The sequence below is a fragment of the Hippopotamus amphibius genome, chromosome 3 (genome assembly GCF_030028045.1).
Source record: "Hippopotamus amphibius kiboko isolate mHipAmp2 chromosome 3, mHipAmp2.hap2, whole genome shotgun sequence".
In the NCBI taxonomy this organism is placed as follows: Eukaryota; Metazoa; Chordata; class Mammalia; order Artiodactyla; family Hippopotamidae; genus Hippopotamus; species Hippopotamus amphibius.
Genome location: NC_080188.1, coordinates 24,529,537 through 24,551,889, shown reverse-complemented (window position 1 = coordinate 24,551,889; position 22,353 = coordinate 24,529,537). Strand labels below are relative to the sequence as shown.

Sequence of the window (22,353 nt, the reverse complement as noted above, 5' to 3'; positions counted from 1 at the left end):
TCTCCCAGGTGGATGGTGGAAATCTGAAGAAGGCCAAATAGTCATTCCTGAGGCCCTAGCCCCAACTTTTGTTAAACAATTCCACCAGCGAACCCACAGTGGCCAAATGGCCTTGGAAGCCACATTGAGCCAGCACTTCTATATCCCCTGACTTTCTAGCATAGCCAGAGTGGTATGTGAACAGTGTGAGACATGTGCTCAGAATAATCCATGCCAGGGACCCAAGACCACCCCTAGGGTACAGAGCATTGGGGGAGCCCCATTTGAAAATGTCGTGGTGGACTTCACTGAACTTCCCCGAGTCTGGGGCTATAAGTATCTACTAGTTTTTGTGTGTACATTCTCAGGTTGGATAGAGGCTTTTCCCACCCGTTCAGAGACGGCACATGAAGTGGCCCAATTTCTTTTGAAAGAAATCATTCCCTAATTCGGAATTCCAATCACCATAGGGTCAGATAATGGGCCAGCGTTTGTAGTTGAGGTGGTGCAGTTGGTGGCAAAGGGGTTACGGATCACCTGGAAGTTGCACACCGCATATCGTCGCCAGAGCTCTGGGAAGGTAGAGCGAATGAACCGAACTCTAAAGTTACAACTGAGTAAACTGTGCCAAGAGACTCACCTACGCTGGGACCAGCTGCTGCCCATTGCTTTGTTGAGGATCAGATCTAACCCCACTAGACAGACGGGATTTTCCCCTTATGAAATTCTTTATGGGCATCCACCTGCCATTATTAGGGGTATACGGGGAGACTTAAAGGAATTGGGCACTATAACTCTAAGACAACAAATGCAGGCTCTCAGCTCAACCCCAACTGATATACATCACTGGGTTAGGGGACATCTACCCGTAAGCCTAACCACCGACATCCATTCCTTTAAACCTGGAGATGCAGTATGGGTGAAAGAATGGAATGTCCAACCCCTAAAGCCCCTCTGGAAGGGACCATTCACTGTCATTCTGTCCACTCCCACTGCAATAAAGGTGGCTGAGGTGACACCTTGGATTCACCACAGCAGAGTGAAGTGGGCCTCTCAAGACTGGGAGTGCATCCCTGATCCATCGACACAGTGTAAGCTAACCATCCCGAAGCAGCAAGTCACAGTGCCTGTGGACCCAGAGGACAACAGCCCTGCTTCAGTCACTCTGGAAGCTGACTGATCTACGCATGGTGGAAGCTTGAGGAATCAACCGTCAGGCAAAACAAACTGTTCTTGTTTCCTATGAAATTGTCACCCTTTATCCCTAGCTGTTGCTGTAATTCTTACCTTGGTTTTTGCTTTAGGGCTGACAGCAACCACTCCAGCCGACTGCAGATGAAGCCAAAAGATTTTACTAGCACTCCTCTGTTCCCTATGGGCAGGGTATTTTGTTACTGTTGGATATTTCTAATCTGGACCCCTCTAGTAGACTTAGACTCCCTGTCTTGTGACCCATGCATCCACATAACCTGGTCGAGTCAGGGAGTTACTTGGACCTTGCTTTACCACACCCACTTCTCATGCTAGGGACAAGTACATGGGACTTGCACCCACAATAAGACCACTTGCTCTATCTGCCGGGTCAGAGAATAATATACATGTTTTAACCACAGAATGGCTAGAAGTTCGGCACTCTCAGGACAGGGGGCTTTTAATTAATTGGACCCAGATTACTAATCCCCACCTGCCAGTGTCAGTACTTTTGATGTATGTGAGGCCATTGGTGGTACCTGATTGATCTATAGTGAACCATGTGGGGGTCTACATTGGGAACAAAAGTATGGACCTGCTGATAAATATGTGTGAGGGGTCCATAGGCTTTTTGTCATGTGCTACTGAGGACCATTGGAGCTGTGTTTTATAGACCACTTGGAAAGGAAAGGCTGGGACCCTGGAAACTTATTTGGAGGATGGTTTCCAACCTTTGGGGGCTTCAAGACCCTCATAATTAGTGTGCTCTTAATCTTGGGAGCTTGCCTAATCTTGCTCTGCCTGGCTCCCCTGGTTATAAGACTTGTCTCAAATTTCATTGAGGCCATGGTTAAAAGAAAAACAGCCACACATGCAATGATGCTATGGAAATATAAACCCCTGAGCCAAAATGATGCTCTTGGACCCTAGAAGGGAGAGTCTGAGCATCAAAGAGGGGAATGTGGTGGGAGCTCCCCCAGAACAAAGTAACACTAGGGCCCGAAGGCCATAACTCAACTAGAAAGGAATGCAGTTGGATCCTGCCATTACCTTTATGTGCCCATTAACTCTGAAGCCCCTCTCACATGGTTCCTGCATAACTCTGTTACTATGTAACTCCTGCCTAACTCTGTAACTCAGCAATGGCCCAGAGGCCATAAAAGGGGAAGTACCCAATCAGTTTACCTTATTTGCTTGTTACCTTATTTGGGAGACAAAAAATTCCAATGTATAGGAGTTTAACAAAAGTATATAAGGCGATGCCCCACTGTGTTTGGGACTCAGCCTTCAGATATGAATCTGCTGAGCCTGTGCCTGTACAATAAACGTTGCTTCCTGCTTATAGCCTTGGTGTCCTGTCTGCCACTGCTGATTCCTGCTACACTAGAATTCTAAAAATGCTACTAGATAAAAAGAATTCATTTAATAGATTTATTAGTAGATTGGACATAACAGAGAGAAAGAAGAAAAAAGAGAATCAAAGAGCAGAGAAACAACATGGAATAGTCAAGCATATGTATAATTGGGGTCCCAGAAGAAGAGACAATTTGGTGCAGAAGAAGTACTTAAGGAAATAGTGATCAAGATGCCCATAGAATCTTAATCAGTATACATACAAAGAGAAACAAACAGACAAAAAAAAAAAATACCCACTTAGATACACCATAGTCAAAATGTGCAGGGAAAAAAGATTTTCAAAATTTAAATGCAATCAGGGAACAAAAGAAAACAGTACACACCAAGAAAAAAATAAAAATAATCTTATTGACCAGAAAGTATGCAAGCCAGAATACAAGAGTTTTACATCTTCAAAGCACTGGGCAAAAAATAAAAACACTCAAAGTGGAATTGTACATCCAAGGAATATATCTTACAAAAAACTAACATGAAATAAAGAATATTTTTCACTGACAGCAGACCATGTTAAGAAATTTTTCAGACCATGTTAAGTAATATGATACCAGATAGAAATTTGAATCTAGGCAAAGAAAAAAGAATGTGGGAAATAATATGCAAAAAAGATGCAAATAGAAATCACATACTTTCTTATTGTTAATACCTTAAAACATTTGATTCTCTAAAGCAAAAATGTGAAAATATAATGTGGGCCTTATAGCATATATAAAAGTAAAATTATGAGACCAATAGTAGAATGGATGGGAATGTATAATTGGAATTATACTGTTATAATTTTCTTAAACTCTTTGTGAATTGGAATAATGTTATTTGAATGTAAAATATGATAAATTAAAGATGAATATTGCAAGCTCTGTGGCAATTACTAAGAAAAAGAAATTTAAATAACATATATGCAAAGTGGATTAAAGCCTTGAACATAGACCTGAAATCATAGAACTCCTAGAATAAAATATAAGCAGTAAGCTTCCTGACATAGCTCTTGGCAATGATTTTTATAGTTTGACACCAAAAGCAAAAGTAACAAAAGCAAAAATAAACAAGTAGAACTATATCAAACTAAAAAGCTTTTGTATAGCAAAGGGAACCATCAACAAAATGAAAAGGCAACCCAATGAATGGGAGAAAATATTGGTAAATCATATATCTGATAAGTAGCTAATATCCTAAATATATAAAGAACACATACAACTCAACAGTAAACCAAGCAAACAATCAGATTAAAAAGTGGGCAGAAGATCTGAATGGACATTTTTCAAAAGAAGACATAGATAGCCAACAATTACATGAAAAGATGCTCTACATCATTATTCTTCAAGGAAACACAAGTCAAACCTCAATGAGATACCGCCCCACACTTGTTAGAATGGCTATTACAAAAAAACCCAACAAATAACAAGTGTTGGTGAAATGTGAGAAAAAGGAACTCGAATACACTGTTGAGAGAAATGTGAATTGGTGCAGTCACTCTGGAAAACAGTATAGAAGTTCCCAAAAAAGTTAAAAATGGAACTAGCATATAATCCAGCAAATCCACTTATACAAAGAAATGAAAATATTAACTCAAAGCAGTATATACACCTACATGTTCATTACAGCATTGTTTACAATAGCCAAGATATGAAAATGATCTAAGTGTTCATCCATGGATGAATAGATAAAAAGAAATTATGATATAGATTGTGAGTATATTACTCAAGCACAAAAAAGAATAAAATCATGCCATTTGTGACAATGTGGATGGACTTAGACAGTATTGTGCTAAGTGAAATGTCAGACAGAGAAAGACAAATAGTGTATGATCTCTCTTGCACGTGGAATCTAAAAAAAAACAAAACCAAGCTCATAGATACAGAGAACATACTGGTGGTTGCCAGAGGTGAGGAATGGGGCTGTGGGAGAAATGGATGAAAAAAAAAAAAAAAATGACCTGTGCCTCCTGGTATGATGCTTGGAGGACACATATTTTTCGTTTGTGTTCTTGCCAAATTCATATAACCTAAATCTAATCATGAAGGAATGTCAGAAAACTCCAAATAGAGGGGCATTCTACAAAATAACTTGTCTACTCTCTTAAAAAATATCAAGGGTAAAATAGATTCACTATAAATAACATTATTGGAACAAATCTCATAGTATGAATAATGTCTGTAAATTATGTAACAGTATTGTAATAATCTTACATTTCTGATTTGGATCATTGTTCCTAGGAAATACACACTAAAGTATTTAGAGTTGAGTGATATGATGTCTATAACTTACCCTCAAATGGTTCAATAATAATGATATGATTGATAACAATATTAAGAAGAAGAATATGTATATATAGAAAAAATGATCAAAGATGTGGGAAAATTTTTACAATTGAGACTATCACAGAAAGATGTCCTATATTTCTTTTTATTTTTATTATTATTTTCTGTAAGTTTGAAATTATTTCAAACTAAAAATTTACTAAGTAAATTTCAAAAGAGGTATAAATAGTAGTGAAAATAAATGAAATCATAAAAATAATTAATACAAAAAACATGAAAATGGATGAAAAAAGAACAAAGAATAGATGGAACAAATAGAAAATATGGATCAATATGATAGATTTAAAACTAATCACATCCCAAATAAAGTTAAACTGAAGTGGTCTAAACACCTCAAATAAAATGAAGAGCTTATCACATTGGATAAAAAACAAGAGTAAGCTACATATGACCTATCAAGAAACTACTTTATTTTTAAAGGTATATACAGAATGAAAGTTAAAAAAAAAAAAAGGAAAGAAGAAATAAAAAAAATAAAGATAAGAACAGAAATCATTTAAATTAAAAACAGAAAAACACTAAAGAACTCTAATAAAGCAAAAAGGTGGTTATTTGAGCACATCAATACAATTAATAATCTTCAGCCTGATTGATCTCAAAATGAAAAAAACCCCGCAAATTACCAAAATCAAGAATGAAAGAAGTGACATGTCTAGATCCTACAGACATCATAGCAAGTATTGGTAATTTTTTTTCTTTAAATGGACCAATAGCAAATATTTCAGAATTTCCATGTCATAATACAGCCACTGTAGCATATTCTTGTTTGTCTCTTTTTGCAACAATTTAAAAATGTAAAAACATTTTTACTTCGTGGGGTGTATAAAAAGAGGCAGTGGGCCAGATCTGGCCCTCAGGTTATAGTTCGACAACCCCAGTTAAAAGGTTATTAAGACAAAATTATTAACAATTTTAACTCACTAAATTTGTAATTTACTTAAAATGTACAATTTCCTTGAAATATAGAAACTTTCAATGTTCACTCAGGAAGAAATAGTTAATAGGGTTGATTACATATCTATTAAAGGAATTGAGTCTGCAGTTAAAAAACTCCCAAGGAAGAGAACTCCATGCCCAGATAACTTCACTGGCAAATACTAACAAATATTAAAGGAAGAAATGGTACCAGTTATACACAAATTCTTCCAGGAAATAGAAGAAAGTTGAGAATTTCCAACTCATGAGGGTGAAGAAAGATCCTACTAAAATAATATCCCTCAAGAATATTGTATTAGTTTCTTCTGGTTGCTATAACAAACTACTACAAATTTGGTGGATTAAAAGAAAAGAAATTTATTCTCTCACATTTCTGGATGCCAAAAGTCTGAAATAGATATATATACACACACACATATATATATAGCCCAGAAATAGGCTTACATATATATATTAGTAATTAATTTTTTAAAAAAGTTGACGAGGCAACACAACGGAGAAAAAACAGTCTTCTCAACAAATGGTGATGCACCAGTTGGATATCTACATGAACAAAAGTAGACTTTGATTCATACTTTGCACAATACATAAAAGTCAAACACTAATTGGATCATATAATTAAACACAGAGCCTACAACTACAAAACTTTAGAAGAAGTCATATGAGAAAATCTTTCTGAGCTTGGATTAGGAAAAAAGCTCTTAGATAGGTCATACAAAACACAAACCATTAAAGAAAACCAAATTGATACCTGTACTTCATCAAAATTAAAAACTTTTGGTCTTTAAAAGACACTAAAGAAAATAAAGACAAACTACAGACTTGGAGAAAGTATTAACAATACTTTCATATATCCATTAAAAACAATCCAATAATAATGATAGTAACAAAAATAAATCCATTAAAAACAGAAAAATAAATCTTTTGAACAGATTCTTCACCATAAAAGAGATACGTGTGGCAAAGAAGCACTTCCAAGAGATTAAACATCCTTATTTATTAGGGAGATGCAAATAAAGACCAAATGAGCTTTCATTACACACATATTAGCATGGCTAAAAAATGGCAATGCTTAGTGTTGACATGACTACAGAGCAACTGTCATATGCTGCTTCCAGGAAAGCAAATAGTACAGTCTCTTTGGAGAACAGTTCAGCAGTTTACATATAATATACAAGATGCACCTATGAATATTATATAATATAAAATATAGTATAATTTAATATAATATGCAACCCAGTAATCCCCACCCCAGTCATCTAACCAAGAGAATGAAGGCATATGTCCACAAAAAGACTATACAAAAGTTTATAGCAGCAACTGGAAACTAGAAAAACATACATCAACTGGCCAATGGATAAATAAATCTTGGTACATCCATACAGTTAAATATTGTTCCCCAATGAATGGAACATAATATTGATAACATCTAATAGAGCAGAATCTTAAAATGTGTTATGCTAAATGAAAGATGCAAGAACACAAAATTGCATACTTTATGATTCTGTTTATATTACATTCTGGAAAAGGCAAAGAATAGAGACAGTTACCACGACAGTGATCTCCAGGACTGGGTGTGAGATGGATTGACTACAAAGGAGCATGTTGAGAATTTTCGGATAGTAGAAATATTCTATATCTTCATAGTGACAATGTCAAAACCTATGGAATAGTATTCCTAAGCAGGGTAAATTTTACCATTTGTAAATTATATCTCAATAATCATGAGATATAAGCAATGTTCTTTACACTCATTTCTGTTAGATTTTATCCATGTCAAGATTTCCCAAAGCTAAATTCTATCATCCAACATGTAAGTAAGCTTTCTCTTCTAGCTTCATATTTTTTCATCTTGCAAAAAAATGCCTTTTAATTTTCTTTCAGGGTGACATTGATCAATTAAATCTATACTGTCCTTGTTTGGTTGACTAACCAACTTTAAATCCACACAGACTACAGCTACTAAACAGATTGAAAGAACATGGACCCCAAGGACTTCATAGCCATGTCCCTATGCCATGTCTGTTGGCAGCTAGTTCCTGCAATGTAGTCAACTGAGCTAGGGATGAAGTTGATGAAGTTATCTCAAAGTAACAATTTTTGTCTTGAATTTCAATATGAAAAAATAAAACCTCTGAGGCTATTCCACATGTAAATGAATGTGGAAAAAATGATATTATTTGGCTTTATTTCCTGATTACACTTCCTTTTTGTTCTAAGGCTATACAGACTCTTGGTAATTGCACTTGGCTTAAAATTTAAATGATGTTGGTTGTGAGCCTAGAGTAAAGATCAGCATGCATGCAAATCAACAGCAATATGAGTAATTTAGGGCAGTAGTTCTTACCTTTGGGGGAGAAAAGAAAGAATCCCTTATAGGTAGTCAAATATTTGCTGAATCAATGAAAATGAGATGAAGCTTCTTCTCAGAAAAAAAAAAAAAAGTATATTTATGTAAAATGCAGTTTAAAGACTGTGAATCCCATTCATGTTTTCATTAAGAGGTCATCAAACCCTAAGAGAAGGATCACCATTATGTTGGTTTATAAATACTTGTTAAGTTCTTGGAGGTATTTTAACATTCCTAGGAATGTGATACATTCAGCAAAACTGTAAAGTTGGTCACTTACAGATTCAGTGAGCAAATATGTATTGACTGCATTTTGCCATTGTATATGGTATCAGTGGTTTCAGTAGCCATCTATATATCCTTTGCTTAAGTATCTCCTGAGAAGCTTGTTGTTTTTTTCTTTTTAAGAACTTTTATTGAGATATAATTGACATACAATAAACTGCATATATTTGAAGTGTACAATTTGATATTTTTTTCTTATCAGTAATGTATATATGGCAATCCCAATCTCCCAATGAGAAGCTTCTTAAAAATACAAATCTCAGGATTTTATCTACTGAAACTCTAAATAAGGTTGTATGGGGTGTTGGAATTTCTATTTTTAAAGGCTCCACTAGGTCTTTCTGTTCAATAACCTGGTCTGGAAATATTGTTCAAAAATTACTAAGTCCTGGTCTACTTTTCAATGTTTATAAAGGGATGAAATTATCTAACATGTTATTTAAGAAGTTAAACTTCTTCTCAGTGAAAATAGATTACTGATGATAAATTTATTCCTAAAGACCATGACAGTTAACTCTACATGTTCATAACCATTTCAAACATTTGTTCTAGGCAGAATAATTTATGGATGTCTTTAGCAATAATGAAGGGGCCATTATGAAGTGAACTACTGACTTTGAAGATATAATACTGTAGCACTAAAATAAAAACCAGTTTTCAGAGAATAACACACTGATGTTCATAATTCTTCTGATAGGAAAATATGACAGAAATTAATGTTATAAAGACTTCTAAGAATCAGCTCTATTCATCAAATATTTAATGTTGGGGAAATACAATATTATGCATATATGTTGTATAAATTTGTAGATGCTTTCTCCTCTCCATCTATTCCACTTGTAAAATATTTTAATATGAATTTGACATTATTTGTTTTTATATTCCTCACTTCTGTGCCTCATAATTTGTTTCAGAGATTAATTGTCAATATTCCTGTTCTACCCTGGCTATTAGACAAATATATTCCTCTCTTTCACCCATGAGATATGACACAATTTACCTGATTAACTTTTAAGTCTTGTTTTGATCAACAGAAATGCAATATACCATAATTCTGAAAGGTTTAACTTGTACCAGATCCTCGTACTATCTCAATTTCTGCTGAGAAATCTCTCCCCGTAGTAACCCTGACATCCCATCCTGTGCACCCAAATTTGTGACAAGCCTTCAATTCTTGATTATGTTTTCATGACTTAAATGCTGGTCTAATTTCTATAGTTAGTTATCTAGGTAGATAGACAAACTGATTCACAGATAATTCACAAATTCACTCTTTTTCATCCAAAAATTACAGTTTACCTACTATAGCTAGGTACCTACAAAGACAAAAGAGAGAGTCCCTGCTACAGAGAGTTTACCATATGGTGTTACGACAAACACCACAATATAAAACACTAACTGCTATAAATGGAACACATATACAGTATAGAAATACAGGAAAATAGATGTCAATATCTAATGATGATTGTGTATATGTGGAATCTGTCCATAAAGATTCAATGTAAAAATACATTTTACATTGTGAATCAACACATTAGGCCATATTTATTCACAAATATTTAGACACTAATATTCTTGGAGACTTTTTAATTTGGACTTCTCTCAGACCACCCTTTACCTTTGTTCAAAATGAGTTAGACTTCTATAGAATTTCTTGGGCGGTGGTTTGTCAAAAACGGCTATAGGTCAGCAGGGATAGCAGTTGTGGCAGAAAGATGGCTGTGAAGGGACAGGGAGCAAGGAAAAGCTGGAAACTGGGGTGTTTCACCCCACTTCCAATCTTGACAACCCAGGTAATTTGCAGAAGAAAATGGCATCCATGGAAGGGTCCAATTAAATCCACCTGCTGCCAGGTGGCTAGTTAATGCCCTTGTGCAGTGGTATCATACTTGGAACTAAGTATGAGGATCTGATATTGACTGGTTGGAAATTTGCCAAGTCAGACCATACTTGGTGAATCTATGTTATTGAATCTGTGCATAACATTCATCACCTGGTGTAACAAGACAGTCTGTAAGGACATGGGTGGCTGGAGAAAGAGGGTAAATGATAGTAACACACCACCTGATCTTGTTCACGTGAAAACAAAGGTCTTATACTGGTGAGGCTATCTTTGGTAAGAATCACAGATGGAATGAAAAATACCTCGGACTTCCCTGGTGGTGCAGTGGTTAAGAATCCACCTGCCAATGTAGGGGACATGGGTTCAATCCCGGATCCAGGAAGATCCCACATGCCCCGGAGCAACTAAGCCCCTGCGCCACAACTACTGAGCCTGCACTCCAGAGCCCATGAGTCACAACTACTGAGCCCATGTGCCACAACTACTGAAGCTCATGCACCTAGAGCCCGTGCTCAGCAACAAGAGAAGCCACTGCAATGAGAAGTCAACGCGCCACAACGAAGAGCAGCCTGTTTGCCACAACTAGAGAAAGCCTGCGTGCAGCAACAAAGACCCAATGCAGCCAAAAATAAATAAATGAATAAATGAGTAAGTAAACAATAAAATTAAACAAAAAAATTTCGGTATCCTGTGTTCCTTCAGAGAGGTCTATTCAAATATCTCTTCCCCATTCCTCTTGTCACCAATTTTCCAAGTCTCTGACCTTTAGACACAACCTATAAATCAATGTAGATCCTACTTCTGACAATCTCTCATTAAAAAAAAATATCCAACATAACTGTTATACTACTCAAAGTTCTGCTTACTGGAAGGAGTTTTCCCCACTTTATTTGGGAGGTCCTAGAGTAAAATTATTAAGCTGAAGTTGTCTACTTTTGCCTGCAGATACATTTGTAAATAAGGCCTAATTTTTTTTTTTATCCTAAGTTAACTACTCATAGGAAATTCCTAATGAGACTCTAGATGAAGATTGAGAGAGACAGGCAAAGAAGCTAGAGAAAGGGCCATAGGCATCTTAGCCATTTGCTTGTGTGTCTTAGTCTATGCCTTCAGGCCTCACTCAAGCCTGATCTCTTATATGTCGTTTTCATTTGACTATAGACTTCTGCCCAAGTCAACAACAGCAGTTCATGAAAGGTTGTATGGTAACTTGGTGGCTCATGCTAAGTGTTCAGCCTCTACTAGAAACCTGTAGCAAGCCAGAATCTATTTCGTAAAAGGAGAATAATAACCTGAAGAGATCAGGCATAGCTTTGCTCTAAAATTTTAAAAGTCTACTTTATGATTCACGAACAGGAGTCTGTTCATAAATGCCATAAAGCACCCCTATATGCCACAATCATTTCGAACATAATTGGATTAGCATTCTCTTTTGGCTCTAGTGGTAGCCTAAACCTATTGCAGAGTTTTCTCTTTTTCTGAGTCCTAAAAAAAATAATAAAAGCTCTAATAAAATAACAGACTTTAAGGTTACTCAGTAAATGGGTTGGAGTAATAAACCTAAATAAGGGATATGTTGCTTTTAAAATCTAGAGACATTATGCTCTTTCTTTAATGATAGGAAGGACCTGATGCATCAAATTTCCCTTCACCTTTACAGGAATATCTCCATGTCCACGTCATTGAACCCCTAGTAATTTCATCAAGGTGTAAATAAGGCCTTGAATTTCTGTGGAATTCTTCCCCCACATTTTGGTATGCATGCGTCTTACCAAGCTGTCTAGAGTAGTTTCTTCTTCCTGTCTACCAGATCCAATCAGAGTGATGTCTTAATTGAAAACCATGATGTCTTATAAAATAAAAAAGGCAGTCAAAGTCCATTTAGACTAGACTATGTCACTGGCTGGATGTTTGATTTAGCCCTGAGGCAAGTCAGCAACAGTGTATTCTGACACTCTCCTCTGGAAGTAAACCTCTAATGAGTTTCACTATTGAAATGTTTCCTATACAACACGTATCAGGAGACTTTGGGAACTCCAGATATAAAAACACATCTGGGATAACAGCTTCAATTGGAATCATTACCTAATTAAATTTTTGATAATCCACTCTTATTCTCTTATATCCATCTGCCTTCTGTATAAGCCAAATAGACAAACTAAATGTGTATTTAGTAAGAAGCACCACTCCTTCATCTTTTACATCCTTGATGTGGTAGAGATGTGGCATTGCATTTTGTTTATTATATTGGTAAGTAAAGATAGTCTTGTGGCTTTTACTTGGGTTTTTCTCCCACAGGTAAAAGAATTAATTTGGTATTCTACCAGTTGCTGGCTATGTCCCTTACAACCATGCATTGTATAACTGGGATAAAACCACATGATGGGTTCAGGTGCATGTAGGGCTACCTTGCTTGGAATACCCCAAATCATAAATCATCTCATCTCTATAGATGTCTACTATGGCTACACTGGACCACAGTGACATTTTGGGTCTCCAGGAATTGCTGTAAGTTACAACTATGGCCTTATAGTCTCAAAGAATCTGGTTATTCAGCTTCTACAGTCACTCTGATAAATGGTGGTAGGACTTCTTGGAGGAAGGCTAGGACATAAAGTTACAGAATAAATTTTTGTCTTTGTAGCTACAAGCTTCCTTAAGCAAACATCATCTCCCCTTCATTAAGAGGCTCTAGACTCAAGACTAAAAACTGGTTTGAGGGGCTTGAAATCTTTTGTGATAATTCAAATCACATCTTTCTTCACCAGCCCGAGTGCTTTTCTGGCTGTACAAATCAATAAGATTCTATGGGCTGATCAGCTACTTCAGTTCCAAGGACACCATTATCATTTAACTAACACCAAAGGTCTCTGCAGTTCAAACTATGCTGATTACTGTGTTACCTCTGGTGTACATTTCTGCCCATCTTATCTCTGGTAATTAAATGCTGCCACTTGGCCCCTGACATTCTAGAATTTTATCATGCCCCTTTAATACAGAGAATCCCTGAGATCCCATTATCCCCACTGAATTTGGGAATCCAGTTTGATGGTAGCACTTCCCACTATCATCTCTGGCCTATAGACAATAGCCACCCAGGAACTCTTCAAGGCTGCTGCAGCTTCCCCCATGAATATATTAAAGTGAAGAGAGTGTGCTTAGGGGCGTAGATTGGAGTTGGTGCGCAGGACAAATCCATGCTAACATCCATTTCTTCTTAAAACTTTGGATACCTACTTTTCAGTATCATGGATGTTTTAACTTCATAATTTGCTACTTTTGGGTAAAGGATCAATCAACCATTAAAACAAACTGCGAGAAGCACTCTTGATTAAACATATTGAATCCAGAATCTTCACTTAGCAGAGTGTATCCATTTCAACACATTTTGACAATCCAGCATTATAATCCTTCTTCCCTGATATAATATACTTAGAATTTATCCTCATAAAGGCTCCCTGGATTTCCGTCAACAAGAAAAATTCTTTTGGTGTGCATGGCACCTCCTCATGGGTCTAAAAGGAGATTTTAGGACTATAAATGCTTTTCTGGTACTTACATGTCGTCACTGCATACTTTGTTGGACCAAGAGCTACTGTAAGACAAATGAGGGAGGAAATATGCAAGTAGAAGGAAGTTCTCTCTCTGTGGAGCTTAATGACCATAGTAAACTATATTATTCTTTAGCTGCTAGTTGAAACCATATAAATAGACATATTGTGGGCTATTAACTAGATGAGTAGGGAGTTAAGTACTAGATAGGACCCATTCAAAGATGCCCTTGGGGCTACTATTTCAATGCCAGTCCTGCTAGGGAGGCATTTTTAAAATAAAATATGTTAGGCCATATACGAGGTGAGTGAGTAATTGATATAAAGCTCCATCAAGACCTTTAAGGTTTTCATTAAATGTCAGGCTGAGATATATCTCCAAGTGCTGTACCTTTTCCTGTAAGTGTCTCATATCCTGAACAGAACTGTATTCCTTTGAATCATGGCTGCTTAAGGGTCATTCTTCAAAAACTCTTTCCCACCTTTGACATTTTTATGGAATGGCCCTTTAAAGTAAAATATGGAAGGTTTTCATGACAGTGATGCCCTGGTATGTAGTCACTAAAATAACAGTGTTGGTTAACCTGAGGTGGGAAAAGGTGTCCTGTGCAGAAATATAAATTATCTTCTTTAAAGCAGAGATCATGACTTATCTGTCATCCTAAAGACAATATCACATAGCAGTTTAAACATGGGTTCTGAACCCTGACTCCCTAGATTCAAATCCCAGCTAGATCAATTTTCTCATCTGTAAAATAAACGAATTATAATAGGAAATGTCTCACAGAATTGTTTTAGGCTTTTAATAAGTAAAGATATCCAAATCAATTAAGATATCCACTGTTTAGAAAACTATGAGGACTATAAAAGGGTTAGCTCTTGATATTTTGTATTCTCTTGTCATACTTTCTTTAATCACTATCATTTTGTACCTCTCACCAAAGAGTAATAACAGTGATATCAACAACTAATATTTCTATGTTGTTTAACAGTTTACAAAGAGTTATAATAAGATTATTGTATTTGATCTTCATACCCATTTTGGTAGGGATTGTCATTTCCATTTTGTAACTGAGAAATCTGAGGTTCAGAGAGATGTTGTTTGCAAATATAATTTAATCATATACTTCACACCGTTTACAAGAGTTTACCCATCTGATTCCAAATATTTGCCATATTTTGAGGGCTACTATGTGCTAGGCATTTTTGTATTATCTAATACTATTACATCAACTCCACAAACTTCATATTGATATCCTATACTTTTTTATAGAGAATAAATGTAAGCTTACAGAAATGAAGTATGATGCTCAATAACAGAGATGGTAAATGTAGAAATGTTGTACTTCATTACTTCATTTATTTATTCATTCAACAAATGGCTATAATGGGGCAGTATCCTAGACATTGGGGACAGTGTAGAAAAGAAAAGAAAAGAAAAGACAAAATCTCTTGTCATCAAGGACTGACAGTCTAGATTAGAAATAAAAATTAAATAAATGTTTGTGAAAATATATTTAAGAATAAAAATACATATAATTCATATTACTAAGAGCACAATAGAATGCATGCAAGCTCTATGAGAGCATGAAACTGTGTTCTGTTTATTACGACATGATTAGTATATAGAAGAATGCATGAAACCCTGATGTTCAGTGACCATTTCTTGAATTAAATAAATCAGTGAATTATAAAATACTGCAAGCGTCAGGAAGGAAAAGTACTGAATGCTATTAGATGGCATAATAGATGACTTAATTTAAATTTGGATATTGTGGTTTCCTTGAGAATGTGCCAGTCAAGCTGAGACTGAAAAGAGGGCAAAGAAATATCCAGATGAAGAGTGAAGGGGGAGGTGGAGTGATCCAGATATACGGAAATCTTCTGTAAAGCCCAAAAGTAATAATGAATCTTGGCAATGAAAAAAAAAAAAAAAAAAACAAAGTAAGGTCATCTGGCAGAAACACATTGAGAGAAGTAAAGAGCTGAAAAGATGGAGCAGGGGTGAGAGACAGGCACCAGAAGCTAGAAGGTCTCAAAGTCTAGGATAATAACTTTGCAGTTTTGTCCTAAGTATAACAGGAAATCATTGAATGATATAAGCAGAACATTATCAGATTTCCACTTTTAAAAAACCATTCTGGTAGTTATGTAAAAAATAAATTAAGGGTAGGCAAGATTGAAAATAGAAGGTGCTGTAGTCCAAGTTAGAGATGATGGCTGTTTGGATTCATTGGCTGTAGAGTTAGAAAGCAGCTGGATAATGAAAACAACAGTGATCATTGTTAAGATGCAGCACTTCCTATGTGCTAGGAACTGTTATAAGAGCCTTATATAAATTGACCGATTTAATTTTCACATCAATTGTATTGGGATTAAGGCATTGAAAAATAAGTAAACTTCTTATTCTTACAGTTAGTAGTAGAGTATCTTGAATTTGAACTCAGGCTGTCTTATTTACGAGACCATGACCCCTACAATCTACTTACACTGGATAGACTGGAGATACGATTTGCAAATATTGAAGCGTTCATGACAGGTTAGATGATACATGTATCTAAAATAATGTGAGGTTTCTGGTTTGATTAGCTAGCTGGTCTTGGTTTGATATATGTATCTGAAGCTGGACAGAAATTCCTGAATTTGCAATGTGAGGGGATATATTTCGGTTTTTAAAATTGTATACGTAACTCTGGAAATAGGCAAGTTTACCCAATATGAAAGTGTGATGCAAAAAGAAAAGAAATTGATCTCATATTTGAGGAACTTAAAAATGTTGGGGTCAGGTAGAACAAGCGTGCAAAGAAGCCTAAAAAGAGGTAGCTAAAGGTTCATAAGAAAAAACAGGAAAGCATGGTATCATGATATAGTTTGTTTTGAGAAAGAGGTTCAGCTGAATCCAACACAGATAAAAGATCATACAAGGTGAGTATGGGAAACATCAACTGGATTTAGCCACCTGGAGCCATCAGTATCATGGCACAGAGGCCAGACCACTAAATTTGGTGAGTGAATGGATGGTGATGAAATAGAGAAGAATGCCTGTTAGTGGAAGTAAGGAACAGAGGAGGTAATGAGGTTAATGTAGTATATGTGTAAAGTATACGTATATGTGTAAAGTATAAAGTATATGTGTAGTATATGTATAAAGACAGAGGAGATAATGAGGTTAATGTAGTATATGTGTAAAGTTTAATGAACATATTTGCATGTTGGAGAGGAAATCAGTTAGAAAAGAAAAGCGTGAAAGATACAAAAGATACAAGAAAGTATAGCGATAACCAGTGGCAAAAGATCAGATTCAGAAGATACAATACAGAAACCAAAACATGGGACGGACTTAGAAGCTTTAGACCCGTGGTTGCTTGCCACCAGTGACTAGTACTCCCTCTCTTGGCTATACTCTAGAGGCCAGGTATAGGATCAAGGAGCTTGAACAAAGAAAGTGTGTGTGTCTTCAGTTTTGTGAAATCTCTGGCCCTGTCTTCTGTTTGATTTAAATAATAATCCTATTGCATACATTAAAGTGCCTGGGTTTGTTAATTTTTATCATGGAAACATGTAGATAGGAAAAATAATTAATTTCCATGGTGTGATAAGAAGAAATAAGTCAAGCAACAAGATCTGGATTTTATCTAATTAGAGATAGGCACTTGGAATCTATTCTGTTGAAAGAGATTCCTTAATGGCTCCAGAAATATATAAAAGGGTTAAAGCCATGCATGTGTTTATTTATTTAATTATACACTGAATACTTATTCATTCTACAGCTATTTATCGAGTACCTATTATTTGCTAGCCATTGCTTTGGACAAAAGGGGTGAGTGATGAAACAAATGAAATCCTTGACTTCATGGAGCAAAATTCTAGGGAGAGAAAGGTACTAACCAAATGTACACATAATATTAAATATAAACTATAAGAACATTAAATATATACATAACAATACAAGGTGTAAGTGCTGTAAATCTTTAATATATAAAATTTTAAAACACAGAACTGATAATTTGGGTAGAAATACTGATAGTTTTAAGAAATGTATGTTCTATGATACAAATATGAAATGATTACTTTAAGTGGAGAGTATTATATGCACCTATAATGTAGAACCATTCAGAATAATTCCTGGTAACACACAGTGAGAACTCAATAAATATTAACTATTAAGGACAGAACTGTACCACAGACTAGCATGCAGTGAACAGTCAATAAAGACTCCTTGGGGGGAAAAAATGACACCTAAACTTAATTAGAAAGAATGAAGAGAGACTAGGCAGAGACTAGGCAGACTAAACTGAAGGAATAGCATATGACAGGACAAAGCAAACAAACACACAACAGTATGATATTGAGTGATAAGTTTAGGAACCTACAATTGCAGTGTGACTGAAGTATAGTTTGTGGTCATCAGAAGAAAAGTGTATCAGGAGAACTAGAACAGGACTCCAAATGTCTTCTTGCTCTGAAGAAGCCCGGTTTCACGGCAATGTTGAGGGTGGGGTGAGAACATCAGTGTCTCCTAATCTTCTCCATTCTCCCTGTTAGACCGTACATTCTAGAAATTACTACTCTGTGCCAGATTCTGTAACCAAGGGCTGGAGTGAATGAAAGACTTGAAACCTACTCTCAACAAGTAAACAGCAATGACAAATAACATTTTTTGAGTAATCTCTGTTATCCACATACTGTTTAAAGTGATCCCCATGTCTTCATCCATTTGATACTTAAAACAACTCAGTAAACTAAAAATTCTTACAACTTTTCTATAGTTGAAGAAAGAAAGGCAAAAAGTGATGTCTTGTTCACCATTATAGTCTCAATGCCAGGTACAGTGTCTGACATCATAATTTATTCATAAATATTTCAATGAATACATTAATAACGGACAAGTGAATCACGTGGAAATCTAGCTTTGCTAGGCCAGGATTGCACATTCATAATCAGGTCACTGCCTCACTGGTCATTTTGTAGGACAATTATAGGACAATGGTTTTCAAATGCCTTGACACATGAGAACCTCCAGAGGTTCTTGCTAAAAATTCTAATTCATTTGGTCTGGGAAGAAGCCCATGCCTTTGCATTTTTAATAGATACTTCAAGCATTTTATTCTAAGGTGATACTTGGATACAATTTGAAAAAAATGCTGTGAAATATGCATTGATAGTATGAGATTAATGAATAATGGTTATGGCTCAGCCTGGCAAAGGAAGGAGAAGGGGTATGGTGACTTCAACGACAATATGAGGAAATCATCAGGTGCAGTGGACACTGGTTTGTTTGATAAGCACAGTGTACCTTCTTGGCTTTTTTCAGAGCTCACGTGTCATGCCCCCTCCTACCACATACACACACACACACACACACACACACACACACACACAACTGATTTAGTAAATCAAATGCTACAGGCTGTCAGGGTCAAGATATGGCTGATATACAAAATCATCACTCCTTCTTCAGGTTCCGGAGGGCATGGATCCCTTTAACATAGTCTACAGGGAATTATAATTAACTATGACAGCAGAATAGGATCAGTTTCCCAGAAGACAAATATTATAAGTAGGAAAAGAGAAATCAAAGGAAGAGACACAGAAATAAAAAGTCAGATAAAATTTCTTGAAAGAAAGAATTTAAATAAGTTTGAAATACTTCAGCAAATTGGCAAAAACGTATATTTCAGAAAATACAGAAAATTTCCCAGTTTGGAAATTACTCCAGTCCTTTATTTTTACAAGAAAAAACAGACAATCTGTAACTGCCTAAGGATATATCCTTTATCTTTCCTCTTCATTAATTTCTCTTGATGGTTCTTAGCACTTTTCAGTTATGTATGAGAACAATAAGAGTAAAACCTTAAGAGTTTTTGATGGGAGAACTATCAACTACTATTGTATAAAAATATGCAGCATCATATTGCCATTGATTATATGCAGAAAACTTACCCAATCTTAGCAAAATGCAAAGAGTGCCTAGTTGAGTGTTAGTTATTTACTACGTACTTCTCGTGAATTCATTCCTAGTTCACTGTGTAATCAGAGCAGTGAATTAGTGTGTGCGTCCGATGAAACAGTTAAATAGCTATGCAAAGCACATTCTTAATTGACCAGAAAAAAAAAAAAACTACCCAGATTCACACTGAAATCAACTCTTAACTAAATTTATTCTCCTCAAAATCTATTATAATGAAACTTTATTGTTATACAAATTATTTGGTATGAGCTACCTTGACTAACATACTTTGTGGAAGAGAATAATGCTTCCTAATTAACGAGTAGTAGAAGAAAAATAAGGAAGTCAATACCTATTTTCAGAGAAGACTAAAAAGATGGAGAATCACAGAAAGAGGAGGAAGCCCAGCACTGCACCATCTGTGATTCTGGGCAAGAAAATATCTGTAACCTTGTTCCCCCCATCCAGTTCCTTTAAGGGATTTCAGAAGGTAGGGTAGTAACAGCTACTCATGCACAAACACTGTTACTTCTACCTTGAACTATTTGCTGGGAGACAAATACTCTAAGGTAACTCAATGGTAAATTGCAGTTCATCCCTGAACCTGGTCAATTCCAGCTGGTTGTGAGATGATTCATGACACAGCCAAAGACCCCAACCCCAGGGCTTGGGTGGGAAACAGCGATTTAGGAGGGCATAGAGGCGGAAGATGGCTGGGCAGAGCGAGCCTGCTTTCACCACCACCACTGTCTTAGCCTGTACAGTTGTTCGAGCTGCCAGAGGCTTTCTAGTTGCCATGGCAACTGTTAGGCTCTGCTGCAAACTCCAAGCAGAGCCTCTGAAGTTAGGTACCAAACACTGGAGCTCAACAAACGCAAAGGGGAGAACAAGGATTACACATGTAATCGATCTACAGCTCCTGTGACTAAAATAACCTTTTTAAAATCGGATTTTGGTTTATATTTTTGTAAAGTGAGATCATTCTTGCCTGGTATTGTTCATTAGTATCATCTTCTTGCCGGGAGAGAGGAGCCTGCAAATCCCCTCACTTATAAAGGCAGCGGAAGAGGGGTGGATAGGAAACGTGATGACCAGGAATGCACCCAGCCCGCTCATTCATTCATTCAGTTATATATTTCAACATCTCCCGAGAACATATTTGTGCTGGGCATTGTGCTAGGTGCTGGGTCTGCAAGGAGAAACGTGCCAGGTGCTGGGTCCGCCCCCCACAAAATTAACAACAGTAATTAACAAAAATTAGCAGAAGCTTCGCGAGCCTGGGGAAAACCAATCAGACACGGCAAGCTCCCCCACGGGTCCCTCTTGGAAGACACATTCAGAACCCAAACGCGGGAGAGGAAACAGGTCCCGAAATACAGGCAGGAGGGAAGGCTAGAGGGAAGAGGGAAGCCGCCTTTCCTCAGGGAGGGAAATCTGTCAGGGGCACTCAACTGTTTCTCCGAGGCTGCCAGGGAGAAGAGGTTTGTTTTTCTTTCAGAAAGACGGAGCCCTTTTCCCTACTGGGCTCGATTTCTAGTGGGGAAGCCCCGCCTCTTTGGGCCGTTGATTGGCCCAACTTTTTTTCAGATAATTTATGCCAGCATCCTCTCAGTCTGATTGGCTCCCTTGCTCAATTCCTCTGGGAGTCGCATCCTACCTGGTTGGGAGGTGTACTGCCTTCCCACACTCTCCCTTCTGTACTCACCAGGCTGCAGCTGAGGTGGGAGAAAAAGTCCTGGCTTGGAGAACTGAGCGGAAAAAGCGATCCTGATGGGTTCTTGGAAAGCTCTCTTCTCCCCTTTTCTTCGGTGGAGTCAAAGGAGAGGGGTGAGGTTGATGTTCCTGTTACTGACTCTGCATCTGGGAAACTGGTGAGTAAATTCAAGGACTTAAAACTATTCTTTGGTATCTATCCACTCCTCCCTCATTTCTCTTTTCTTTAAAAAATCATTCTAGGTTAAATAATTTGCTTTTCCCCAGGCACATGTGCGATATTTTACCATCAGTTTATATTTCGATTAGATCTACTCTTTTTCTGATAGGATGAAATTAGCCTATGTGTGAAGCATGGAGATTAGGTCAGTTGTTTTTGACTTAAAGCACAGTATAAAGTAGTAAAGATTCAGTTACTGGAAGTGGGGAGGGGAGTAGAAATGATTTTGGTACTACATTTAGTGAATGAATGCCACTGATGAACTTTCTGGATGATTCTGCATTTTAAAGACAAAGTTATTTTAGAAACTTGTTACACTACATAGCATGTGTGATGCTTTTTTATACATTAATATTGCTTTTTCCCTTATCCTTTTTTATTTTTTGCTATTCATAAAAAAAAGCAAAGTTTTACATCAAGAAAGATCATAAATATGGCTAAAAATCCATCAGGGTTGAAAGTGTGTTACATTTAGGTTAGAAATAACCATGTACATTTATTGAGACAGCTTTGAATAATTTTTATTTTGCTTGGCTGTGTACAAGTAAATAAATATTGTATGGTGATGTGAATGTCTGGGTGTGTGTGTGTGTGTGTGTGTGTG

General features: G+C 36.5%; 1 protein-coding gene across 1 annotated transcript in view; it reads left to right on the top strand.

The window, feature by feature from the left end:
* The first annotated feature begins 21,586 nt into the window (after positions 1-21,586).
* GABRG1 (gamma-aminobutyric acid type A receptor subunit gamma1) overlaps positions 21,587-22,353 on the top strand; it is a 69,319-nt gene continuing 68,552 nt past the window's right edge. Inside the window, exon 1 of the mRNA XM_057727804.1 lies at positions 21,587-21,687. Coding sequence (XP_057583787.1) covers positions 21,587-21,687 — 101 coding nt within the window. The remainder of the gene's footprint in view (positions 21,688-22,353) is intronic.